Source organism: Thunnus thynnus, chromosome 1 (genome assembly GCF_963924715.1).
Source record: "Thunnus thynnus chromosome 1, fThuThy2.1, whole genome shotgun sequence".
Taxonomy (NCBI): domain Eukaryota; kingdom Metazoa; phylum Chordata; class Actinopteri; order Scombriformes; family Scombridae; genus Thunnus; species Thunnus thynnus.
The window spans coordinates 30,555,835-30,583,598 of NC_089517.1; the positions used below are offsets into that span (position 1 = coordinate 30,555,835).

General features: G+C 43.0%; 1 protein-coding gene across 1 annotated transcript; it reads left to right on the forward strand.

Annotated features, from left to right (window-relative positions):
* Nucleotides 1-27,763, forward strand: wtip (WT1 interacting protein). The gene is made up of 8 exons (XM_067595232.1): nucleotides 1-2,416; nucleotides 11,464-11,565; nucleotides 21,699-21,766; nucleotides 23,210-23,272; nucleotides 23,641-23,771; nucleotides 24,091-24,142; nucleotides 24,607-24,675; nucleotides 26,254-27,763. Exons 1-8 carry the CDS (start codon nucleotides 916-918, stop codon nucleotides 26,404-26,406), a joined length of 2,139 nt encoding a protein of 712 aa, XP_067451333.1. The 5' UTR covers nucleotides 1-915; the 3' UTR covers nucleotides 26,407-27,763.
* The last annotated feature ends 1 nt before the right edge of the window (nucleotide 27,764 follows it).

The following is a 27,764-nucleotide window of genomic DNA, read 5'->3' on the forward strand; positions in this document are numbered from 1 at the left end:
CTCCTTGTGATACATGGGCCACCTTTATTTCCTATTTTCTCACCAACATGATATCTATTTAATATTAAAATAACGGCTCATAGTCATAGCTATAATACATCATCTTAAGGAAAGAAATATTGATTCACTTTAGTTTGGGCGACCTGAGAATCTTTGTCAGACTGAAAAAAAGTGAATTTGCCCTCCATATTACCAATTCACTGCAGCTTATTCCTGGTGTAAAAAGAGTCGGACCAGGTGAGGCGTGCTTTGTGTGGTATTTTAGTCTGCCCGGGATGAATGCAGACGTCCCCTTCTCTCTAAACTATTCTCTTTTCAGAGCCGGCAGCCCCTTGCTGAGTTGGTCGCAATCATTGTTTCTCTGCAGCATTAACCACATTCCAGAGAGGCGCAGCGCATCCTGTCTTCATCCCCGCATTCCTTTGGCGCAAACGAGTCCCCTGCGTAAAACGCTATTTTATTTGGATTTTCCCTCTCCTGCTGGGCTCAGATGGATATACAACCGGTATTTATGGCGTATCCGATTATTCAGCCTACTTTGATTTCCAGCATAGTGAGCGTAAGAGAAATCTAGAGAAAAAACCAACAAGGGGAAATTCCTCCGCGCAGCGCGCCATTGACTGTAAAGACCTTTCAACTTAACAAAAACTGAAGTTGACAAACGTATCCCTGTCGGCTGAAACACTGAGAAAGAGTTTGTTTTTTCGGCGAAGAGGGCAAAGCAGAAGAAGACGATGCGGCTCTCGGTGGAGCTTTCTCAGTACGTTGGTGGTTTTCAGTAAATGAGCGACGGCTGTACCGCGGCGTTGTGTTTTGATTTCCATGTGAAACGCAATTAGTGCTCCGCGGTGCTCGCTAGTTTGGCTCGCGGAGCGGAGCACACTCTCAACTTGTTCCTCGCCTCGGGAGCACAACATGGAGCATTATCAGGAAGATTTGGGACTCCGGGCCAGTAAATTGATGGAGGACCTTTCCTTGTATGATGCGTATAAAGACGGGATGTACACCGCGAGGAGAGACTTGGTGATTAACCCCGATTTAGACTTTTCGGCTCCGGCTGTGGCAGAGCATAAAAGTAAGCCAATGAATGGTACCTCTGTGCTCCACCAGCAGCATCACACAGTGGAGAATTTCACGTCTGGGAATAAAGTGTACACCGCGGCTCCAGTGCGCCCAGTCAACTGCAACCGGACCGTTCCCGTGGATTTTTGTGCCCCTCAAAGAGACGCGGTTTACAGTGAGGAGGGCTGTTGCACCAAATCCGAAGTGGCTCTGCCGTGCTACACGGGCGCTTCCGAGAGACACAGGAGATACTCTCTGGAGGTGCAGGGCCACAGGTACAGCACCGGCTCCGCTTTCGATGGCGTGCCCCTCAACAAGCCGGTGGCTCTGCCCGGCAACAGGTGCAACAGTGTGTGCATTACCAGCAGCCACGACGGGAGATACAACGCCACCAGTCCCCGGTCCAGCCTGGCATCTTCCCTGTCCTCCCAAGAGCACAGCAAGCATGCCAGCCCCAGGTCGAGCATCAGCAGCCCGCGTACTAGTTTAGTGGTGCCGGGCCAGGACAGGTACACGAGCCCCAGGTCCAGTTTGGTTCACTGTGAGGGAAACAATGTCCTCAGTCCCAGGTCCAGCTATGCAAGCACCGCCAGCGATACGAGCAAACACTCCAGCCCCCGAGCCAGCCTCAACAGCTGCGACTGCTGCAGCAAGCCCAGCAGCAACCGCACCAGCGGCATCAGCATGGGCTACGACCAGAGGCACACCAGCCCCAGGTCGAGCACGGCGAGCCAGTACTCCTTCACCACCAGCCCGAGATCCAGTTACTCTGACTCCCGGTACGGGCCCGTGGTCAACCATGATCTGGAGGGAGCGATTTTACACGCGGCCCCGCTGGCGAGTCCACGCTCGAGCATCTGCAGCCAGGACGGGAGCGCAAGACCGGGCACCACCGCGAACTGTGTGGTCAGTCCCCGGTCCAGCATCTCCAGCCACAGCTCCAGAAGCTCCCGCAGCTCCAGGGGCTCTATGAGCACCTACCCGGACCTGCAGCTACCTTCACCCAGGTCGTCGATGCTGGGCAGCGGTTTACACGAGGACACGCTGCTGCAGGAGTTTGGAGACTCCAGCGGCATCCAAAATCGCATCCATCTCCAGGGCATCTCGGCGGTGCCAGAGCCCCAGCAGCAGTCAGCACAGACGGGAGTGACTGCGGAGATGACTGCGGGGTCGCCGTCGTCGTTTAGTTATGGGGTGTCCTCAAAAGCAGCTTCCTCAAGCCAGAGGTTTAAGCTGCCTTACCAGGTGACCCCGAGTCGAGAGAGTGGGCCAAGCCAGGCGGAGAGACGGCTGGAAGCGCTCACCTTGGAGCTGGAAAAGGAGTTAGAGATGCATATGAAAAAGGAATACTTTGGTAGGTAATATGAAGTGGAAGAGGTGTGTTTAGTCAAATGTTTGCATCTGGGGATTTATGTTACATTTTTTACAAGGAAGCATAGTGGAAAAAACTATCACAACATGCAAAAAAACCTGTGTTACAGATATCAATTTTATTATAAGGAAGTGGTTTCCGCATAGCTTACATTCACCCAGTATTAAACTACAATATTAAGCTTAACAGTAGAAGACTGCCAAAGGTGCATTGTACATGCTGCTTTTAAAGTAACTGCACACATGCACCACCAAAGGTTTTGCATCCTAGGAGATTATATCAAGTAATCTGAGTTATTTGAGTGAGATTCTGACCTGCTTTCTTGTTTAACTGGCTGGCACTTAACTGTCCACACTTAGTGTTTCTCCTCACATACTTGTGTAAGGCATTGATGCTCTGACCCTATACAGGTGTCTGGGAGAGCTCCGCTTTCACTGTTGAAATCTCTGCTGAAGGTTTCGGTTCTGGGCAGATAGAGCTTGAAAATCCAAAACAATGGTCCAAGATGAAAGCTTTCCAAATCCTCTCATTGTTTTCTTTTATTCCAGTGAATACAAATAATTCTCCATGGCTATAATTGAACAAACATGTAGTAGTATTACTAGTGCAAAATGTAATTAATTAATTCCTCTGTATAGAAAGAGTACTACTAGTAAACAGTCCTGATGTTTATTTTTCTGTGTAGGGAGGGCTTTTTGGAAGAATCACAGTCACAGATTTGTCCTCTCTTCAAGTTGTATTTGCAAGTGGCTAAAGCTACATTACCACTAACAGGTCCCTCTGTGGCAGATAAGAGTGGCTTTGCAGGGCAATAGTAATTTCTGTCTTGGCAGAGCTAACATTTGCACAGCGCTGCGCCATGCTCAATGGAACCTTCTGTTCTGCTGGGGCAGACAGCCTTCGGTCATTCAGAGCAGTGTGGTCTCGATTTGATGAAAATGCGGTTATCCTCTCTTGGAGTATATATTGTGGTGGTGTTACAGTAGGGATGTGATTGTTATTGGAGCCATCAGACTGAAAATGTTAGCCATCTGAAAGGTATTTTGGAATGAAAACAGTTTGAAGTATGCCCTCCTCTTGCCATTTAGGCTTTTAAAGGTTTGTTTTTTTTGCCTGATTTCTAGTAATGAACATTGTGGCAGGTTTCTGTGATTTAGGACTTTGAGACCAAATATGTTTGCTTCAGTAGCAGCAACACAGCTACAGAAAGCCTGCAGAGGAAGTTGCTGTCTACCTTTGAATCAGCAGCCAGACAAACGGCTGCAGTCACAGAACAGCGGCACGTTTTATAGCTGGTGCACTTGCTCAGAGAGAGAGGCTGAGACAGCTGTTGATTTGTTCCTGAGGAGCAGGTGAGAGGAGGAGGAGGAGGATGGAAGACAGGCGGGAGAAATAAGGAAGATGGCAAGGGGGGAGAGCAGAAGAGATAAAGGAGAAAGAAGTAACAGGGTGGAAATAGATAGAGATGGTAGAGAGAAAGGAAAGGGAGGGCGATAGAAGAATGCAGTCAGTCCAAGCCCAATAGAGACAGCTCTGTTTCCGTAGCGACAGTGGAGAAATTGATCGCCGGGGCTTTTTTTGGTGAGGGGGGGGCAGTGCTGCCTGCCAGTGTCCCACACTGCCCACTCTGCTCTGCCGGCCGGCCCTTGTGTGGCCTCTGTTTGTTGTGGTGGCGAAGGAGCTGTGAATCAACAGCTGGCCCAATACAGGCCTGCAATTGAGGCAGCGGAGTGAGGCCCACCCCACCCCCCCTCCTCCTCTCCACTACCACCACCCCGCCCTGACTCCCCCGCGAAGCCCTTCATTAACCAGCCAGTGGGGAGTCGGGCAACACCAGACACTTGGCACACGATCTTGGCTGGCGGGCCAGACATAGTTGGTGGGGGTCAAGTCTGATCACCTGCCCAGAATTATAATGGCAGTAGTCATGCACATGCCTGACACACACAGATGCTGACTTGTGAACAACTGCACTTCGGCCTGCCCTGCGTCCTCAGTGTGATTAACAAAATATATACTGTACTGCAGAAGCTGAGGTTGACATAAGATTAGATAATATATGTATAATTTATTAGGTCTCACTTTAAGTTTAAACCCTACATTATTCTCTGATGTGTGAAATTCTCTTAGATGTCTTATAAGGGAAGACTCCTCCTGATATTATGTCATATTTCCAGGCTTTGATGCTGGAAAGGCTACCTGATACACATTTTTTACTGTTCCTTATTGCAGATTTCAATGTAGAAATGCTCAATTTTTTCACATCGCTGTGTCAGTATGTTTTTAATCAAAGGAAACACCAGCTGCAGAATTCTATAATTGTGGCCCCCAAAAGCCACAAGAACATCCATAAAACACCAGGGCGGTTATTCTTCAAGTGTCTTAAACTTGATTGAATAAATTTGGGATGTTGCAGCTTGATGGGAAGTTAATTGCTGTAGTCTTTTTCAACATATGCACCTAAGCATACCATCACAGCTTTCTTTTGATGCTTGATCCAAGTATATTTAAAGGGGACCTATTCTGCTTTTCCTTATTTTCCATCATATTTATAATGTTACAGTGTCAGATGTTCATATTAAATGTGGCCAAAGGTTCAAATTTTGAGGTAAATGTATGTAGCAGTAATCCCTGTGAGCAAAAAGCACCAGCTTCAGACTGCTCTGAACACTCGTTCTCCAACATTTTTTTTCTACTTTCAGCCCGAGCCGTCATCAGCTCGTGACAGATTTCTTTATATGGTCATCTGCTCCACACACAGCGCGCAAGTTCACTGCTCCGCTCCACTAACATTATGGTGTTTTTCCATTGTTTTGGGAGTAGACACGCCGAGCCATGACTCAAGTTGAGGTGGCATCCTAAGAGTGTTTTTCCATTATACAGCAGGCAAAGTAAAATAAGTTGTTTACCTGGTAGAGGTGTGCTGGTCGTCTGCAGCTCTTCATCAAACATCATCATCGCTGTGGTTGTTTCTGCTTGTACTATTCCTCCTTTCATTATTTCTAACTGATCTGCTGAACAAAGAGCTCCAAATATGTCCATATGTTGTTGTGTTGACCGCTAACGAAGCACCGCTAATTCGGTGAGGAACGTGTTTCCTTTAAATTCCTCACAACAAAAGTCTCACTTTATTTAGTAATTTAAAAGCTTTTAATTTGAAGCAGTAAAGCAGGAAATGTTGGGTTTTCATCAGCGGTAACTTAACACAACTCTGATACAGCTGCCCCTTAGCAGGCTTCACGAAAGCTGGCCAATCAGAACAGAGTGGGCTCATTGGGAGGGGGGTCTTACCCCATGTCTAGATAGCAAGCGTTTTTCACGCACATGTCCCATACTCTCACTTTAATCTGTGCAGCTGTTTACACTGCCTCCATGCAGGCTTGCATCTCAGCCGCATCTCACAGGCATAACAGCAACCTAAAGTGTTCATTTATGCGTCAAGTCTATTTTTCTCTGTTTTATGTGTGTCACTACAGTTGTGTTTTGGGCTCTGAACGCTTCCATCACGCAAGTGACCTACACTCAATACTTCACCTGAACACTTCCAGTGTAGACACACTGCGTGCTGCTCACACTATGTTTGCTGTCTAGAAACAAGGTTAAAGAGACAGGAGCTAAGACTGCCTGTTAAAAGTCAGAGGCTGAACTGAGGGGCTGCATAAAGGGCCACTTTAAGATAAATAAGGAGGTTTTTTTTGAACTATGAATCATACAAAGGTACTCTAGTGGAGTCCCAGAATAAAAATATAGAGCTGGAAATGAGCATAACAAGTACCCTTGAACTATATTGTCTTTTTTTATAGAACAGGTGGCCCCAGCTGGGTTTCAACCACACGCCCTGATAGTGTTAAGCTTCATATGATCTACCATACATGATTATTTTATAGTGGAAAAATGTACCTGCTCTGTCTGCAGTAACTGAATCACTCCTATCAGACGTACAGAGCTGTTTTAAGCATTTGGCCACATTTCTGTGAATTTCACCCTGTATTTGTATGACAAACAGCTTTTACTTAATCTGCCTATATCTTCGGATATCGGTTTGATATTATACTTCAAGAAGTCAGAGACACACCGAGTGGTCATTAAAGTTTCATGACTCAGGCTGTGCAAACCCTCTTACAACTCACAGCACCTTCTGTGTTGTTTTGAGTGATGGTGGAACATTAAGTCCAGTATGTTTATAATACACATGCAGAAATGAATGATTATTATTCATATTTTATATTCAAGATATTAATATTGATTTCACACAACGTGTTACTATTACATCAGAAAGATCAGAAAGGTTTCCTTTTGCTTGATCTTCCACATCACTTTTCCTGACTTTCCTCTTTTGGAAATTAAATGATTTCTTTATACTGATGAACACATCATGAATCAAAGTGGTTCATCACTTGATTTGTTTTTCCATCATCAGACTGATCAATTCGAGCTTGATTCTCAGTGTATTTCTGCACAGCTATCTAAAAACTAAACAGTTTAGTCTGATCTTACTAGTTCAAAGGTGCAGGAATGTGTGCATCAAGCGATGCAGTTTTATTTTTAACCCCAGTGAATGCACAACATCCTGTCCTTGCCACATGGACATGTTATGAAATGGGCACATGAGGGAATCAGCATCCTGTTTTAAATGAATAACAAGAGTGCCTCAGAGAGTTCCCTACTGTCCTGTAAAACGCTAACCACATACTCATAGGACCTTTAAGGATTTTTAGCATTTGTGTGGAAATCAACAGAACACAGTGTTTGTCCCCATGTACATTTGTGTTTTCAAATTTGTTTTCTCATGACAAAGAAAGTTTCCATTTTAACAAATCAAATGTCTGCAGTCAGGCCGACACATGGTATAGTTTTTAAGTAACTGCAATATAGTTGCAACCAGATGGAATAAAGTAATGAAGATAAATCAATGTGGCTTTATAAATAAATCATTCTTTTCAGTTTAGCCTTTGGGTAGAGTCAAACCTCAAGAGCATCATCAGTAACTGCATGGCCATAGATTAGTTCTGGGGAAAAGAAATGAAAATAAGACCTAAGAAAGGAGGGGGAGCTGATTTTTTTTTTTTTTAATGAATGCTGCTTATAACCAGTTATTAAACTCAATAACTCATGAAGCTGGATAATTGTATATAAGAAAAGGTTTTGAGGTTAAAAATACACACTCATCTGTTTATCGGGTACACACTGAAAATGTTTCTTAGGTAGTTGTCTGAAAAATACACTCATTGTCATATTTTTGTCATTATGCCAGTCTGCTGGCTGTAGACCGTGTAATGCAGAGAAGTGGTGACTTTGCTCATCGTACAGAGAGGATGTGTGTGTAGTGAGTCAGTTGTTTCTGGTTGGTCTGTGAATACATGTTGAAATGTTGGAAGTAACCTTGGTGTCAAGGCTACATGTTGGGCTCAGTGTACGGGGGCGACAGGTGGCAGGATGACAATACTTTAAAAAGGGAATTACAGTACACAAAAGACCATAGAGAGGAATAAAAGTTTGTGCTTTCAGGACAGTGTGCTTACGTATAGTTAAACATTTCATACGGATGCAGGAGTAAAAAGGAAGGTAAAAGACCACTGGTTTAATTGCACATAACCAGAAAGAGAAGTATCCTGCCCTAATGCTGTAGCAGAGAGGAAATACCTCGTATTAACATAGAGTTCAGTTTGGATCTCTTTCAGCCACTAAACTTAACACTGGTTCTGATAACTATACGCACACATTGAAAAGGGTAGCGTTCTTAATTACAAGGCAATTAAACACAACAATACTAGCTTAATAGTGGCTGGTTTAATAGTGTACAAGATAAGGTGAGAGAGGAAATTAGGTCATTATAGTAGCAGGGAGTAATGAGCAAAGGAATAGATATAAATTATAGTGACTTGGCTAGAGTAGAATAAGGAGAGATAGAAGTAGCAGAACTAATACAGTGACCAAATACCAAGTATGATCATTATTATAAAGGCTTACTGTCACAGTTCTTCTCTGTATTACAACGAACAAATGTACTGTTTGTGTTGCAGAAGTCAAAGAGGAAAACATGTTGTGACACTGTAAATGGCTTGAAGAACAGATTTATACTTGATCAATTCTGACCATAAATGTAGCTCGTATAATTGACTAGGATGTCAGTGTGTCCTCTAATGGAAGAAGCCAACAAGAGGGCATATTTATTTACAGTCATTGTCTCATTCAGTTTATAAAAATGTTTTCTATTTACAAAGGAGCCTCATGTTCCCCTGAGCTGCAGTAATGAATAAGAAACATGAAGGTTACCTTTGCTGAACTAGTTACTGTCAGATGTCCAATGAGGAGCGAAAAGACACATGTTAATCAGGATGACCAGGGAGCCTGCTGGACCTCTGCTCACTCTGCGTCATGTAAACATCCATCTTTTTAACAGTTAGATTGGTTCTGTTTTCATCATAGAAGCAAACAATTAATATCATTTAAAGCTTACCTTTTCATTCATACCACCTGTTTTGTTCTATATTGTGAGTGCAGTCACAAGTTCAGGTCACAACAGGAGATGCCAATATTTGACTTCGAATGAATTAATATGTTCAAACACTCAGGTTTAAAGGGAAGACATGTAACCTTTGGATGGTTTTCCAGTACCCTTGCACTTTATCTCTTTTTACAATGTCACAGACTGCAGCTGCAGCTGTTATGAAAAGGAAATGATTGCCTCAGATAGTCAGGGAATTCCATGATTGCGTCACTGAAACTATTCAGAAAAAATGTTTATTTTAAAGATTTGTAAATATGTAAAATGTAATAATTTGCGTGTGGGAGGAGGGGTGTGGGGGGGGACTTTGCTTGTAGATCCCCTGTTGGGATCTTGTGAGATCTTGTGTCCTGTAGGCACTGTGACCCTGGACTCACCCCACCCAGGCTTTGACCCTGCACTCCTTGAGGAATGTGACCCCAGCAGAGGTTGTCTTGTGCGTGAGAGTTTGGAGATCATTAGACTGCTGCTGCTGCATCCAAATAGTTTTAGCCACTGTTTTAGTTTGTTTTTTTTCACTAAGGTCACAATGCTCTGTAATTGGTTAGTTCAGGTTTAAGTGTATACACCTCAGGTTTCCATTCACCCTGTGTACCTGTGGATAGCTGAGCATTTCCTCCTTGTGCTGGTCAGTGTATCACTCATCCTCCATACAGTGTTTTGTGACTGACAGTAACCTTGATGGTAAAAATACATTTCTACAAGAGAAGGATTGACTTTTGGAACAGAGAAAAGTGAATGATTAAGAATGTAAGTTCCTTGACGACTTTTTGTCAAGCTACCCTTAAGCATGGCAGGTAAACCTCAGTATCTCCAATTAAACTGCTCAGTGTGCTGGTTCGACTGTGAAGCTTCCCGTCATGAATGTGCGAAACTGTTCGTGCTAGACGTTTTGTTGGACTGGAGCTTTGAAGTGCCTAAAATGTCCATGACATGAAAAACAAAGGAGAAAAAGTCTCCTGCATTTTTTGTTAAGTTAATTGTGTGTGAATGCACCATGTCCTGCATGGTCCTCTGTTGTTGAACACTACACTTTGGTAGTGCCCATAAGAGAAAAAAGTCGACCCCTTACTAATCACTATATTATCACAGATCAAAAATCATTTAAGTCAGGGTGCATAGCTACAGCTGCAACAATTAGTCGATCAACAGAAGATTAATCACTAACTTTTTTTGATAATTGATTCATCGTTTTGATTCAAAATTCCCTGTTAGCTTCTATAATAGTAAACTGAATATCTTTGGGTTGTGGACAAAAGAACATTTGAGGACGTCTCCTTTGGCTTTGGAAAACAGTGATCAACATTTTTCACCTTTTACTGGCATTTTATTGACCAAACGACTAATTAATTAAGCAAGAAAATAATCGACAGATTAATCAATAATGAAAATAATGGAAGACACCAAGGTCATGTTCTCAGTATTGTTTATAGGACTGAAGGGGTTTGAACAGTGTGGCAACTCAAAAATGTAACCACCGTTAAAATAGTGGAAGAGTAAGAAAAACGTCAACATCCTCTGAAATCTGTAAAGCCTGTAAAACAGATTCTAGTTGTACAAGTTGGGTGTTTATTTACTAATATGCAATACAGCTGTTCTATTTCATAGTTCAATCAAAAAAATGAAAACAGAAATGACCAAAACACTCTAAAAAGTCAATTCAGAGTGCAAGAATTCCCCTCTGGAAAACCTTCAGAAACATTATTTTTTTGCCTTGGTGTGACTGATGCAGCAGAGCACTGACGCTCACTCAGCTTTTACTTGGAACCAGGAAAAGCACAGAAAGATGTTTGGGCTCAGGCCGTGTTTCTGTCCTGCCCTTCCTGACAATCCTCCCACATCTGCGGCATTTCCTGTCAACGCATTTTAATATAATCATCGCCTCTCCTCAAGTAGTGTTGCTTTGATGATGATGTAATGCATGGAAATTTCAGCAGTGTGAGTTTGATTTATGCATATCGAGAAGAAATCATTACAAGAAGTATTGCTTGCGAGTCGAGGATGTCACTGAAATTTTGGACGATCTAAATTTTCAAGCAAACACATCTTTAATAATCTGTGAAATGTTTTCATTTGACACGGTTGGCTTTCAGGGTTTGATATCTCTGGGTTTTTGTGAAATTGTGATGCTGGTTTTCAGACTCATGATCATGTTTGCTTCGACTGTTGCATAATTAAAGGAGTGCACTGAGGATTTGGCAGAGTCAGTTTTTTGATCAGCTTTTCAACAACGCTCCAACAAAGCTGGCAGCATGACCAGTAATAGTTTGGATCATAACTGTGCACTCTAGTAGCAGGCAGTATATTCATCGAATAGCTCAACATCCACTCAATCTTAATGCAGGGATAAATCAGTGTTCACACATCACAAAGTGCTTTGCTTTGGAGTCAAAGAATGATGAATAATTCTCAGTATAAAGTGATTCTCAGGAGATTTCTTTTCCACACTGGATGTAAGATGCTTTTATTTTATTCTTGCATACACTGTAGTTTACTCAACTAACCGATGTGTTACCAACAGGTATCTGCGTCAAATGTGGGAAGGGTGTGTACGGAGCCAGCCAAGCATGCCAGGCCATGGGGAACCTGTATCACACAAACTGCTTCACCTGCTGCTCCTGCGGTGAGTAAGACTTGCAAATCAGTGACGAAAACCATCCATCCGGTCTGCAAATGTGGAAGATTCCAGAAATGACTCAATGAAAAAGACATTAGCTTAACTGTTTCCCGCTGCTGAAACATGGAATCTGGTCATGGCACCATTGTGTGTTGTTGCATTTGTCCTTGGTTTTCATGTTAGCTGACTGAAGTGTTTTATTTGACATTATTTCTATATTTGACTATTTTCTATAGCGACCCTGAAGGTTGCAGGTAGCTTGTTTTACAGTTTGCTTGCTTTCTATATATGGAGACCACAGTGGTGGAGCAGAGTTACTGTATTCAGTGTTAACAGCTTGTCATAAAAATCTGAACAGTTAACTTCTTGGTAATAAATCACCTATTTAGATTGTTGTACTATATTTGATCCCTGCAGTTTTGGACTGCACCTACGAAAGGGCTGGCTTCATTTTTAGCCTGATAATCCAACTGAATCATCATGTTGTTTTTCTTCATTCATTCAGCCTGTTGTCATGTTCATGTTTGCTGATTTCTATTTTGGAGGGGGTTGTTATTTTTCTCTAATTAATCATTAGTGAGTGACGTATTCATCCAGCAGGCGTCATTTTCAGTCAACACAGAAGCTGCAGCAGCGATCGCTCAGAGCATTTCACATTTTTTATGATAATTGAAGAAATATGACAATTTAAGTTGTAAGTTACAACAACTGATGCATTCATCTCATCCACACTTATCACCTTTATTGTGGTTGTGTTTCTGTTGCCACAGATGTTGCTATTTCTCTGGTTTTGGCACAGAAAGATGGTGTCCTCATTCTACAAAGCTCTGATAGGTCAATTTGTCTCTCCATCCGGGGAAATCATTCATCAATTAGCACAATATTAAACCTGATTGAATTACTGAAAATAATCACAGATGTGAGTAGTGATTGAAAGATGTGGAAGCAGGCTAATGCATTGTTAGTTTGCTGCTTAACACTTTAGTATTCTTTGGGTGATTGAAGACAAGTCGTGTGTTTAAAATCCATGAGTCTGATGCTTCAAATGTGCAGCATCGCTCACATATCGCACTGAGAACATAGGAAAGAGGGGGGGGAAACGTGTGCCGATACATACGTCTGCTTCAGTTTGTGTCTGGGATCCCCACCTCCACCACCTACTCTGTCTGCAGATCTCTGTGTTCCCTCATACACTCTTGCTCTAAGCTTCAGCAGCTGCTGCCTCTGCTGAAAAATCATCATTAGTATCACCAGCTTGCTGCCAGAGGTGGGGCTGTGGTCTGGATCAAAACATCTAGTGCTTTAAAAAAAAATCCTCCAGCCTCAAGTCCGTTTAGTTGAATAACGGTACTCTTTGCAGCAGGACACAAAGAAAAAAATGCTGATAATATTTGGTCTTTAGGACTGTAATTAAATCTGTTTTTGAGCTCTGAGTACAGTATAGATTGTGTGTGTGAGTGTGAGTGAGTGTGTTTTGGATGTTCTTGTCACCCGACTCCAGCCCGCCTCTCCTGTTTCCCAGGGAAACAAGAGGAAGATGTCGGGAGAGAGCTTTTTAGCCAGGTTGCTTCCATTCATATGTGTACTATACATGGATACTGATCCTCCACCCCACCCCCTCCGGCTCTGGAAGAACTGCCTATAATTTACATGTAACCAAACCCACATACTTTCCGATTTATTGTGTGTCTGAAGAAAGAGGGGCCAGATGCTGAGTGTCCAGTTGCCCTAGTTGTAGGGTTCGCTGTGGAAAAAATAGCCTCTGACCTGTTTCAGGTGTAACAGTCGTTCTATTAGTCCTGGTAATATTTTTTTTAGGCTTTATTTAGTGCTGAAAGTGGTTGTTCTCATGATCAGATTGTTCAAGCAAACTTGTTAAACAACAAGATTATTTATTTCCCCCCCGAGACTAAAAATACTCTGACTGGATTATTTGTGGAGGTGTGGTGATTACATCATAAAACAACTATGTGGGACTTTATTGCTGTTTGACAAAAACCAAAGACAGCTCTCGAGAGAATTATTGTCCCATTTATTGGAGAAATTGTGTCCGCACTTAGTTAACAAGTAATTTTCCGTGCTCAGCGTAGGTCGTCGTTGAGAACTTCACAGGCCATCTCGTCTCTCGAGATGGTTTATTGGTAACGTAAACTGTGTGGTGTATCATTTGACCTCATGTGAATGGGAATGTTTTCTTTTAAGCAGAGTTTCGAAGACCTCTGAGAAGTTTAGTTTCAAAGTGGCTGCACTTGTCATAACACAATCCAGTGATTTATCAGGAGCTTATGTCCCTGTTTGTTTTTTGGTTTCTCTCTCTTTTTTTTCTCCCCCTCCACACCCCGCCACCCCCCCGTGCCCCTGAGTAGGGTCCTCCTGGAGTCTGGAGCTCCAGAGTGAGGCTGAGTTTGCTGAGACATTGCTTGCTGGTAGCCTTGGGCTTTGTTTAACCATGCATAATTGAGCCCTCCTCTTGGCTTACTCCCATGGTTGCACCCTTTTTTTTCATGAAATGGCCAAGAATGCAAACTACCCCCCTCCACTTCAGCCGGCCTTCCCTGGAGGACCTCGATCAGACAGTCACAAAGTGTACCAGACCTGCTTATCAGAAGGGGCAGGCCGGGCATGGGCTCACATTAAACAGCAAACATACGTACACTTAAACACACAAACAGACACAGTTTTAGGGATTTAAGGCCTTCATTTATTTCTTTTTGTACGTACTAGAAATGGTGGCCTTAAATAAGTGGGTCCTGTCAGGTAAACATTAATTAAAATGCCACTGAGCAAGGCACTTGTCTTCCTCTGCAGCTAAAGTTGAGTTTGCCACTGGATTTTTTTTTCCCACAAAAATGCACGCTCACTGGAGTGCATATTTATTTCCATGCGACTGTGAGGCAGGGTGTTGTTGAAAATAAGCATGCCTTCTCAGGATAAAATAAAAAAAATAAACACGCCGCTTCAGGCTGGATGAGCAGTCTGTCTGCCGCAAGGCTGATGACTCATTCCTGTGTTACAGTAATCCAAAGGGCCTCTGAAAGCGCTGGCAGGAGAAGAGAGCTCAGGGGCTTAAATTTCTCATATCATTCACCGCCACCAGTTGCACCTGCCAGGCAGCGGAAATCAGAAACGTTCAGTTCTTTGTGTTTCGCTCCTGGTGTCATGCGGTATGTTTACATGCACACTAATTATAGCAGTGTTATTAGAAATAATTGGATTATGATCAGAACAAGGCAATACTGCCAATGTGGTGTTTTTATGCACAATCACTGCAGGTAAGAAGACTGAGGACGATACTGTGAAGATAAACTAAAACAAACACCAGATCTTATTTTGTGCTGATAAGGTGTTTACTCTTCGCTGCCGAACATACCTCTGGTCACTAAAAGAATAAAATATTCTGTACAGATCTGACCGATGTTCTGTATACATATCAAATATACTGCTATAAAAGTCAGTAGCTTGTTAGATACTAACAGCTTACAAGTGTTCCCATTAGCAGGTGGTCAGCGAGCCAACACCTAACAAGCCTGTAGCAGTGTTGTGTTTTTCACATCCTCATTTCAACCTTTCTGGTTTGTTTGGACTTGGTGTTGAGTTCCTCCTCTTCATATAATGAACAATAGGCAGAATGGATGCTGTGAGACATGTTGCAGCTAGCAGCTGTATCATAAATGTGCCCTCTATTTGGACTGCAGCTAAATGTGGTAATGTATTTTGTTTTGTTTTTTTTAGAAAAAGAGAGATTATATAGTAAATAAAGTGTCAAAATCATGACAAATGACTATTACATGTCATTAAAGGCCAAAGTGAATTCTTATATATACTCAGATAGCTCTGAGTTGTAGAAGAGCAGTTTGAGAAGCAGTAATGTTTGGAATTTTACCTGCCGAATGACGTTAATGGTTACATGATAATCAAAAATTGGCAATGAATAACATAAATTGGCAAATTGATCATCAGTCACCCTAGTTGTTGCTTTAATCACCAGAACAGATGATTCAGGAGGAACACTTAAAATTGATTATCAAACTCATCACATTAGCCTGATTATTGGGGAAATTCAATGATTACCAGCTATAAAAACATTGATCAAAATGTTATATTATTGGTTCCTCATAGATTTCAGGTTATGCTGTATGTAAACAAGGTGACTGTCTTCATTATGAGTAATTGTATTCACAATACAAGCTGCTCGAAAACGCAATGAGAAGTCTCTTCATTGTGTTTGTGTGTGTTGTGTTTGAGCAGCGATGCGTGGGCCAAAGTCAACCATGATGCTTCATGTCTGCATTTGTTGTCATGGAAAAGGTGACTGCAGGTGAATTTTTACGGTTCTGCTTTAGTGCAGGCAAGTGCTGTTGTACATTTGCACATCTCAGCTGTGTACAATACCTCACCATCACACCTAATACTTTGTTTACAGTATTAGTTTGCTTTTTGGAAATTTCACTCTGCACTCTCAGCTGCATTACCAAACTACCAGTGCATCTTCTTCTGAACGTGATCTGGACAGATATAAAGGTGATGGGAGCTGAAACATTTTATTGTCAGTAAATAGGGCTCAAGATGAAAATCCGGTCTCATTTCGAAACACACAAAAACACATTAGTAGAAATTTCACAGCTTATCTGCTTGTAAATGGTGAACACACTCAACACTGCAAGATGATACAATAACAGTGCACCACAGACTGGAGGATATTATTAACATTATATTTCCAGCGGGAGGTACAGCGAGGAAGCTTTCTCTCTCACTCTCATCTTCTCCGCATCTCTTCTTTTTCTTGCCACATTTCCAAAAGCGTTTCTCCCACAGCTGTCCGTTAAAGGTCAAACCAGCTTTGCCGTTGTCTTTGTAGATCTGTCTCTCATTGTCCATAGCTGCTTCACTCTTGTGTGCTTTGAGAACAGTGAAATTTAATCCAAATTTTTGAAAATATCACAGCAGTTTGGGAAGTGAAAATCTTTCCTGTAAAGGCCTCATCTTACCAGATGTTATGTGCTGAACACAGACTCAGACCGAGGATCTGGAGCACACCTCTCCCCCAACTCTATGCTGTGGTAAAGTTGGGGTAAATATAAAAAATATCTTGTAATCTGAGCATGACATGAGACAGTGCTGGAATGTGTTGTTTGGTTTCAGTATTGCCTTGTCTGGCTAAATGGGTGTGGCAGCAATTACTGGTCAAAACATGGTGATATGTTACTTATCTTAGTAGAGAACTGTTTCATCCATACCGGATTATACTGTATGCTTAATGCTGCTTTAGTTATACCTTCTACTGCAGAGTTTTCACCAAAAATACTTAAAATCTTGTTGAGGCTGCAGGCCAATTGCATGGTTTTTAAAAAAAAAAATCCATTTGAAGCTCCCTTGTGAGCGAGTCACCGGATTTATCCACCCTTCTAGCCAGGCCAGAGCTGAGAGAAGAGAGAGAGAGAGAGAGAACAGAGAGACTGAGTGATGCCTTCCACCAGCAGGAGCAAGAGCAATACATCTCATTTGACCGGTTTATAGTCAGTCACAAAACATAGAAGCAGTGGAATATACAATACTGAGGTGAGAAAGACATCAGAAGACGTCCTGTTGTTTTGCTCTTTCAGTGTGGATGTCAAAATTTTAGAAAACACTCTGATTGTGATGAGTTCTTTTGAACAGGCTGTTATTCATTCACTACACTCTCTATAATAGACACTAAATAGTATCCTGTAGTGAGCAGTCAATCAAGATTCTGGACGCTCATTAATTATTGTCTATCAGAGTCGCACACAAGTATTTTTTGCATCTATGAAATGCAGAACATTACATCATGGGATTATTGAGGATTGGGTTTGTGGTGGACAGTAAATATAGTGCACGGTGTAGTATATACGAGACAGCCTCAGTGTAAATGCAGGCAGGTCCAGGCTGTCATTGGATACTCAAAAACTGTCAATCATTCTGACTTATCAATCCGATTGCACAACCAGAGATGTGTCTGCTTGTAGGTTTATCAGCTGCGACCAGCGTCAAGTGTAATCTACTCATTCGGTCAGTCAGGCAGCACCAAAAATGTCTTACTTGAGGATGTGCGAGGTGCTGGTGCAAGACTCAGACTCAGTTACAAACAGTCAGCGAGTCTGCTTCATCAATCTGCATTTAGCCCTTTTTTCCCCAAGTTTTATAGATTCTCCAATCCAGAGATTACATTTCTAATCCTGAGTGAGACGAGTTTGTCCAAACCAGTCAGTTTATCATTATTTACATGGGGATGAATAATGGAAGGAGTTAGTGAAAAAGTGTTCAACTATGAAGATAATTTCACTTCTTCAAATGTTGGTAATATTAGCTTTTCTGCCAACTAACAGAGCTTTAGAAGAAGTCAGATCATTTGGGCGTAAACTGCAGGTGTGTCCGTTTTATAAAAAAAAAAACTGGCAAAGAGGAACAGTGATCACATGTTGAAGCACATAAACAGGCATATGACAAATGGGAAGTTGAGAAATACTTCTGCTCGGAATGTGACACGATGTGGTCCTTTTTTGCAATGGTTTTGTACTTGCAATGTAGATTTAGATGTTGCAAAGATAGAAGACTACTAAGTGGTTTATCCAGTGAACAAACGCACACTAACATGAACATTTATTCAGTGTTTTTAAATAACGTGTGTGTGCACTCTCAGGAGATCAGTATTTAAATGCTAAATTTAAAATGATTCACGGGTTGAGAATGAGATATTTTATTCAGCATAGTGTTGGTCTGTGCGTCACAATACATTCAGTCCTGTTTATTCACCGTAGAAGAAGAGTTTTGCATTCAGTGGGTAAAGCTGCTGGCATGCGTTCAGTAACTTTCACATTTATAAACTAAGGGTTCGGTCACACCAGCATTTATTAAAGCAAACAATTTGGACTGAATTCAAATAAATTCACTGGAAACTCTTTGAGTAGTGGTGAATTTGCTTGGTGGTTTCACAAGTTCAACTGGCGAAGGAACATAGAGCACCAGCTGTAAATTTTCTTTGTAATGTTTGTAATGTGAACAGCCTTATTGCACAGTTTAGAGTATAATGTGGTAACATGCAGAAATAACTTCCCAGACTTTTCCAGATAATCCAGTCCAATATAAACTGTGCACAGAGCAGTGTTTCTGGCATCTGATAAGCCTTCAAACTCATAGATATACTACTCAAACCATTGTGTCACTGGTACCTGTAGCAACACTCCCCCACCAATAGCCCCTTTTAAATTAAACTCATCTTCAACAGCCTGCTATGGCAACCAGTAAATGTTGCTGGTTTATTCACCAAACCGAGTGTCCTCCAGTTTATGTGTCAACTGGCTCAATACAGTCTATACACAACCGCTGCACCTGAGGAAAATTTATCCAAATAACATCTTTGCCACGGTAACACACGAGTCCTCTTTTCACCAGACCAATTTTCATTTCCATGGCAACAGCAACATTAGAAATGAGTGCATTAGCAGAGAGAGCTCTAATTCCTAAATGACCAAAAATTACAAGCAACCAACATTAGGGAGTTTAGAGGTCAAAAGTAACATTATTAATTATTGTGAGGCAACTGTCTTATGTACCATCCAAGTTACCATTTATGGGGTAAATTATCAGTTTCGTTGGCTGTTCACTTGGTAAAAAGCGTTTTTCCAGCTTGTTTAGGTTTGTTTGACAAACTGCATGTTCACACCGAAAGAATTTCTTTGTTTTTAACACATTATTATTTCAAAATGAAGGTCAGAATTTAGGCTCCAGTCTCACATCCATTATGTTTACAGTTGGATCTTGGATTGTGCATTTAATTTTGTGTTACATCCAATTACATTTAATATTTTTACAGGCTTGAAGTATTTGAGTTTTTAAATCTTACAGATGGATAGCAAATTGTAAATGGAGCTGCAGGTTCTATAACTTGCAGTGCTGCGAGGAGGTTCTGCCTCTCTGCAGTGCTGTCTGGTGACAAAAGGCCAGAGGAGAGAGTGAGAGAGGGAGGCACGGAGCCCTCCCCCTCCCTTTCTCGGTGAGGGAAGCGGGCAGAGAGCGGGTGTTGGAGAGGTGCGGGGGGTTGAATGGGACCAGCTAGTGACCTCAGGCAGAAAGAATGTCCCCGTTTGCTCAGTCGGCCCGCTCCCCTAGCAGCGCACCACACAGTCATCAGCGCTGGGGCCTTTGTGTTCACCTTCCAGACCCCAAACTCCAGAGCAGAGGCCACAGACGAGCACACAGCAACACCTCGCAGCCCCCGCTGCTGTGCTGTTCTCTATAATCTCACTGTTCCTGCAAGTTTAGCCTCTCCAAAGTCTCGGTTTTGTAGACGGTGTCTCTTATGAGTCGCTTCACATGGAGTTCTTCCTCAATCCTGCTTTTCTCTTTGCTCCACGCTACCGAAATGCTAATTGCTCCTCAGTCTCAAAGTCTTAAAAGTCTCACCTATTGTGTGGACAGCATTCCTCGGCTGCTCCAGCCATTTATGTGGGTGTTAATGTATTGCCATCTCCCAGCATTGTGACACTGTGTTTGTGTGTGAAATACAGCGATTGCATAAATTTCAGTGTTAAAAAGAGAGAAGGGGGGGGGGGGTAATGGGGGGGCGGGGGGGCATGTCTTTCCCATGCTGGAACACCCATAAAATCAATGGTGGCTCGGGACGACAATTAAATCTGACTAATCCAGCAGATTTATGAGATCTGTGTGCATCGTCTGCCAGGCTCGGGTGAAGTCATCGCGCTGCCAGAGAGACACCGCTGCTGTTAAATGAATTTGAATGGGTGAGCTGTGAGGGATGCATGGCAGGGGGCTGCAGAAGCCAGCTTGCAGCAGAATTTCCTTTTAGATTGGATTCAGACTTGGATTCTGATGAATGAAGGCTCACCCAGAGGAATTCAGGCTTCACACTCGGAGCTGGAAGCTCAGCGTGTTGAACCTGGGCCCGCTGTGCTGTGGGCATGTTTCTATGGATGTGTTTGTATGGCGTTGGGCTTAAACTATGGATTATTCTCGAGATATTTTGTCTCAGTATGCCAAAAACAATGACGAAAGCTGACCAAAATTCAAACCAGAATTCTAAATGGATAATTCTCTGTCATTTTCTGTCAGTGGATTCATGGCTCCAGCGCTGGTGTTCCTGCGTATGTCAAAGTTGGGGACATCCTCCCTCCAGTCGGTGAGCGGTGCACAATGGCAAGGAAGGGAAGAGGAGAGATTTGGGGGTGGGGGCGGGTGGGGGGGGGTTTGGAGAGCAGCCTGCTGTATTGATTGTGTATGGGATGTGAATGGAGATGCTGTTGGGATCAATGGTCGAAGTAATTAAACGGAGACACAAGCAGAGTGTCGCCTACTCTCAGCCAGCCATCTGCTCTGCACTGACCTGCTGCTGTGGCTGTAAAGGAGAGAGACTAAAGAAGAGGCATACTGTATGATGTATTTTTAATAAGAGCCTCATTAAGTGAGTGGTCATTTCTGAAATTTATCATCATACTTTTTACAACACTTATTGATTCCATGATGAGACAAGACAAGTTACACCAACTATTCGTCCATCCTGGAACGTGAGCTTTTGACTAGTCAGACAAATAGGACCGTTTTAAGCACATTTAAGGCAGAAAATACAAACTGGTCTTGCCCCTATAAATAAGCTCTTTTAGAGAAAGAAGACATAACACAGGTATTTATCAGCAATGAAAGTAGACATATTTGAGAGATCAACAAGCCTTTTCTTTTCTTTAACTACTAATAGATGTCTGTTTTTTTAGACCATTTTTCTCTATTTTCTGACTTTTCATAGACCAAACTATTAATTGATGATTAATTGAGAAAATAATCTGCAGTTTTATCAATAAGAAAAATCATTTTTGGTTGCAGCCCTACTTCCAGTTCATCTTCTTGCTTTATGGACTTTGTGTGTCATGTTGAAACAGGAAAAGGACCTTCCCCAAACTGCAGCCTGAGTTAGAAACACACTATTGTGTAAAATACCTTCCTTTACTGTAGCGTAAGGGTTTCCCTTCATGGGAGGGAACTAACTTTAAACTGTAAAAAACAACCCCAGACCACAAGTTCAGAACAGATAAAAAAAAAATGAGCTGAACTCCTGAAAACCTGGATGTACTTGAATGTGTAAATTTCATATGTTGTGTTCTTTTCAGGGAGGAGGCTGAGAGGGAAAGCGTTCTACAACGTCAATGGCAAGGTCTACTGTGAGGAGGACTTCCTGGTAAGTGGCATATGTACTCACGATTATTGATTTAGCTTTGTGATGAGTAGAACAGCTGATAGCACCGTATCCATTGCCTCATGGTGGGGTGACAGAGGAGCCGGTGGAGCAGAGCGAGGGATAAAGATCTCAGGATGCATTCTGCAAGCTTCCAGAGGAAACGGACATCACAGCTACAATTAGAGCTTAGGACCACCCCTCCAATTCACACTAATTTCCCCAAATGTCCCAGAGGAGCTCAATTACCCCACGAGCTGCTCTCCGGCACTTACAATTAAGAAGAGGGAGGAGGCGTGTGGGACAGCTGCAGCTCTCAGGCTCCTGGTCCATCTGCTTCAGGTTAACAGGACAGACAACAGGGCATGCTCTCACGATGCCTTCACTTACTGTCAGAAATATTGTACATTTAACGTATGAAAGATGGATGTTTCTGACAACAAATTGTTTGTGTACTGTGGTTGTTCTGAACGTTCTTGAGTGATGTTTTTTTTGTAGTCCAAGAACATTTGAATATAAATGAAGGAGCTTACGAGACGTTCCTGTAACAGAAATGTTGAAAACAACTTTATGACCCAAATGACCTCATCTGTTATCAATATTTCCTGTTTAGAGGCAGCGCCTGCTTATATTTTAACCCCTTGTTCTGTAAGGAAATACTTAAATTCCTGCTTTGCGTTTGCAATCACTGCCTCGGTGATACTAGAGGTCGGATGACGGGATGAGACTAATCTCCTTCCGCCTCCCTCATATGGCTGAGATTTGACAAGTCACCCCAGGGGTGTTTAGGGGGGCGTGGGGGGATGTGGCGGCAGATGGTAGATCTGGAGTGGAGATGTCAGGGCAGGGGCCAGGCTGCCCATCACCACCTCCCACCTCCACCTGGTAGTCATGTCTCTTCTACCAGACCTTCCCCCCTCACACTCCACCCCAACCCGAGTCATCAGGTCATGACCCTGAGGTGATTGTGAGCTGCAGATGGTCACCTTCATTATCTGCCTGCACTCTGAGTTTAAGGTTTTGTTTCCTGTAACACACAGAAAGAACTTAACCCCCAGTTGGTTGAGGGATTGGAGATGCTCACTGGCCAACACACAGCAATTCCTAAATGTGAATGGATACAAATGTATACATGTAGAAAAACAGCAGAACCCTTCCCCAAATAAAGTTTAAAAATGCATTAAGCTTGATGAACCTGTCAGCTGAGAGGCAAAGGATTCTGCACAAACTCCTTTTCATGTCAATTTAAAGAGCGCAGCAGCACCCTCTATAGATGACTTTAAGACTGAAATGAGTTAATGCCTCAGGTGTGAAGAGGTACTTGTTTCACTGACAGCAAAAGCAGTCGTGATTGAGTTTTCTCACATGCTCTCTTCCTTTAATGAAGTCAATTTCTCCCATATTCACCACTGAGGATAATAATCCTGCGTCCTCTCTCGCCCACAGTACTCTGGTTTCCAGCAGACGGCTGAGAAGTGCTTTGTGTGCGGTCACCTCATCATGGAGATGGTAAGAGCTTTATTAAAGGAAATAGGTAGAGCAAGGGACTCAGTATACAGCTGCACTGCAAGAGAATATTTCATCATAAATGAAGCAGAGTTGTTATGATATTGTGCCGACATAGCTCGCATCCTAACTTAGTATATTAAATTTAAAAATCTTTAGTTTCTTTTACTCTTCATTGCTTTGTAACAACATTTTCAATGCCCTAGATACATGACATCACACCACCCTCATTAAGTTTTAGTTTTTAATCTAGACTTAAAGAAACCTTCCTGACGGCAGCACATTGTATGATACTGCATGAACCCCGTGGCCTCACTCCTGAGTGTTATTGTTATGTGTTTTTTTCTCTGTGTGTTTGTGTGGGTGTTTAGATCCTCCAGGCGCTGGGCAAGTCCTACCATCCTGGCTGTTTTCGCTGCGTGGTGTGTAAAGAGGGTCTAGATGGAGTGCCTTTCACCGTGGACGTTGAGAACAATATCTACTGTGTCAAAGACTACCACACGTAAGGAGAACATCTCTCTGCTCGGTACACTGATAAAATTGGATTATTGCAAGATAGGCCTGGAATTTGGAAACAAGCAGATCAGCATGAAGAGGAAAAACTGGGACATGGAAATAGCACAGTCGCTCATGAAATGAAATGTGCGGTTCTCGCTCTACTCCTGCTGTCTGTTTGTTTGAAGTAACGTCGATGCCACAGGAAAAGTCCTGATATTTATTTGGAAAAGTGTAGAAAATGTGGAAGTGAAAGGTTTTACACACTACATAAAGACTGGTGTGAATATTCCAGTTTCTAATGTATGTTGTCTCTTCCATGACAGGGTTTTCGCTCCCAAGTGTGCCTCCTGCAACCAACCCATCCTTCCAGCACAGGTAACAATCACATCCAAATGCATGCAGGCTCCAATATATTTGAAATAGCTGTTAGTTTTGTTATTTCCTCAAGAAACACCACCATTTATAAAGATACACCCTTGTTAGCAAAGCTAAAAACTTTGTAACTGAGAAAACTTTTACAGGCTTAATCAGACAGATTTAAAGATAAAGATCAGATGAGATAATAATAATAAAAAAAAGGTAAAACAAAACCGAAAAATCCAAATTTTCTTCTTCTATTTACCAAAAAACTTATTCAGTATACTTAAAGCAGCTCTGGAGTATCATGTATCTTTACAAGGAGAGGAGGCAGGAAGCGGAGCAGGTCATGTGTGTGTTGCTTCAGGACACATGGCAGCTGCGAGGATCAAACCTGAGACCTGCTGGTTATTGGACCATCACTTTAATGAGACACTAGACTGATGTAATGTGACGGTCTGACTGTGTATTTGTCTCTGCAGGGCTCTGAGGAAACAATACGAGTTGTTTCTATGGACAAGGACTACCATGTGGAGTGTTACCACTGTGAGGTGAGACGCTGCTCCTGCCTGCACTCTGTCCTCACACACACACACACACACACACACACACACACACACACACAGGATGAGTAAGAGCAGCCTAACATGCATGTGATTTGACTAGAGTCAATTTAGCATCACTGTGTATGATTCAACTTTTTAGGCAGTTGTAAAATGAACAAGATGCCACACACACACAGTTCACACTGTTCTTGGCACACAAAGCCACACTCTCCTTGTTATACACACACACACACACACACACACACACACACACACACACACACACACACGTGCACACCCACTCAGACACAGTGAACCTCGGTAATAGCAGCAAATTGTGGGACGAGACTAGACTGTTATTTACTGGCGAGTGTGAATCACTGCTGCTGTCTCTTGTGTAATGAAAGAGACACACACACACATACACACCAAAAAAAACCAAACACAGACAGATACCAACCCAAGGTTACAGATCAACACTGTGACTCATTGACAAAGCACATTCCAGCGTTGAGCTCTGAACTCAGCTGGGGACTTGTTGCTTCAACCAGACTTGTTATATCCCAGTCATCTTGCCACTACACTCCGTCAGACTGTTCACAGTTCAAGTGTAATTTCTGGTCAGAAAGTAAAACAAACATAAATATTACACCACCATGCAGTGACTCTGCTTTTTTTTTCCTGAATCTTGAATAATGAATTGCAGAAAAACATTATTTGTATGCTGCACAAGCAGGATGAGACTTCTCTGAATGGCTGACATTCCACTTCATGGAAATGGATCAGATCATTATGTAAGCAATGGGTAATCATTCAGCCGAGCTCTGGATGTGGGGGTGAGGGGGTGTAGACAGAGGAAGGGTAAAGTCCTGAGCTGAATCTTCCTGGGAGGTGGTAAATTCATTACATATTGAAAAGAATTCACATTTTTCTAACACCGAAACACATGACTGAAACTTTATCATTATTCAACGGGACCTGACAATGCTGAGCAGAAAGAACATGTGAAAATTCATTTCTTACACATGAATTTTCAGCTGCTTATCCAGCTTTAAATCATGACGGCAGAGTGGTGACAGTGAGTTTGTGTAATCCCTCCAGCATGTTCAGAGTCTACCACGAGGGTCTCATCCCTGTCAGACGTGCACAGAGTTCTTCTGCAGGTTCAAGGTTCAATGTTTTCATTCATAAATGCATAGAACGTCTGTACTTGTCAGCCAGCACAGATAGGGACCTGTCTGTGAGGTGTACTCAGATGTCTGAATCATTCTCTCAGTATGAAGGAGTCTACTCAGAAATCCCCCAAGGATGAACCTGCACACACTGTTAGCAACACATTTCAGTCACTCGTGTCAAAGCTTTGCCTTCAGGCTCAGGTTTCTTTTCACCACGAGAGTCTCGTAAGATATCCGCATGACCAGAGTCGCTACATTAATGCATCAGTCCTTCTTGCACCTCCTTGAACCTTTAATTGCCAATGAGACCCTGTTGCCCCTTTACTTGGGGAAACGGTAGGAGTGTGCAAAGCATCTAGGTTTGATTATTGATGGTTTTTGTGTTCATGTTTCTGTCACTCTTTGTCAGGACTGTGGTCTCCAGCTAAACGACGAGGAGGGCCACCGCTGTTATCCTCTGGAAGGCCACCTTCTCTGCCATGGCTGCCACATTCACCGTCTCCAGTCCCAGGTCCCTGCACACCCGCCCCCCAACTACCCCCTCCATGTAACCGAGCTGTGAGGGAGGGGGAGGAGGGTGGGCAGCAACCAAGCCCTCCCTCCCAGGTGACCTGAGACACCAGCAGCGGGTAAAGAAAAAAAAAAAAAGGCCTGCACCCCCTCGGCCCGCACACCCAGCAGTTCCAGGGAGGCCTCTGTGTGGCCATCTGAGCCACCACCCCTGTCCTCCACTGGACGGCCCGGCCGTGGACTTACACACACTGTGCAGCTCCCACCACAGGCCCTTCTGTCACATGACAGGGCTGGGAAAAAAGGGTTCCCCTCCTCCTCCATCTGTGGTCCTATCCTCCCCCTTCCCCTTGGGTGCCTAACCCTGAAAGCCAACACGCCGCCTCACCCAGAGGCCCCCGGTGACGTCACGTCTCCTGACCCCTGCACATTCATCAAAAGAGGGTTTTTGGACTGGAGGAGAGAATGCAAACTTGACTCTCTTCCTTGCTTCCCCTCTCTTCCTTTCCATGTTTTTCATTCCTGTGCTCTGACTGAAGCGGTTTACCGCAGTGAATTCACCAGGGCTGTCACGGCTGAGAACGCTGCTGATGTCGGCGTCAGGAAGGCCAGGGAACGAGCCCGCTACATTCCAGTACTGGCTGGACCGGACAGGCCCCAGGGTGGGCATGCTGTGCCTTCAGAGCAGGTCGCTCTCCGTGCAGCTTCTAACACTGAAATGGAGCCCTGCTAAAGGCTATGCAAAGGACACCCAGCATCACGACACAGGGCTCTCATCGCTCCTCGCCCCGCACCAAACCCCGAAATAACAGATGCACCGTAGCACCACAAGCCCGGAGGACCGACTGACATTCCACTTAGAAGTCTTAGACGAGACCTTGAGAGATTCACAAGCAGTGTCTTAATTAATGATTATATTATGACAGAAAAAGAAAATTTTAGATGCACATAGATTGTCTTTTATATATGAATATATATTTTGCAGATGTTTTCCACATAAGATGCTAGATGTAGATTCTTGTTTTTTTTGTTGCTGCGCTCATGATAGATTCAGAGGATAAACACACTGTGTGTCACGCAGTCTGAAACCTCTGAAACTTTTGGGTGTGTTGTATCATTTCTCCTCCAGGACACAGAGCTTCCTTGTGTCTGTCAGTGGGTTAGAGATCCACAGGCTTTATAGGAGCAGACCTGGTTCAAATATTATTTGCCTTTGATAGTTTTTTTTCCCACTTTGAGTACCAAATGGTTAGTACTTGAGCTGAGTAATGGCTACACATTTTTATTCTCTTACACAGCAGAAGCCCTCCCTTCACTGACTGTAGAAAGCTGTAAAACACTGCTAGTCAAACAAATCTACAGTTGTCTTCAAGTCTTAGGCAATATACTTATTAGATATTTGAATTATTT

Coding starts and splice junctions, on each gene's coding strand:
- wtip (XM_067595232.1), top strand. CDS start 916: ATGGAGCATTATCAGGAAGATTTGGGACTCCGGGCCAGTAAATTGATG. Junction 11,566..21,698: donor CTTCACCTGCTGCTCCTGCG/GTGAGTAAGACT, acceptor TGTTCTTTTCAG/GGAGGAGGCTGAGAGGGAAA. Junction 21,767..23,209: donor ACTGTGAGGAGGACTTCCTG/GTAAGTGGCATA, acceptor TCTCGCCCACAG/TACTCTGGTTTCCAGCAGAC.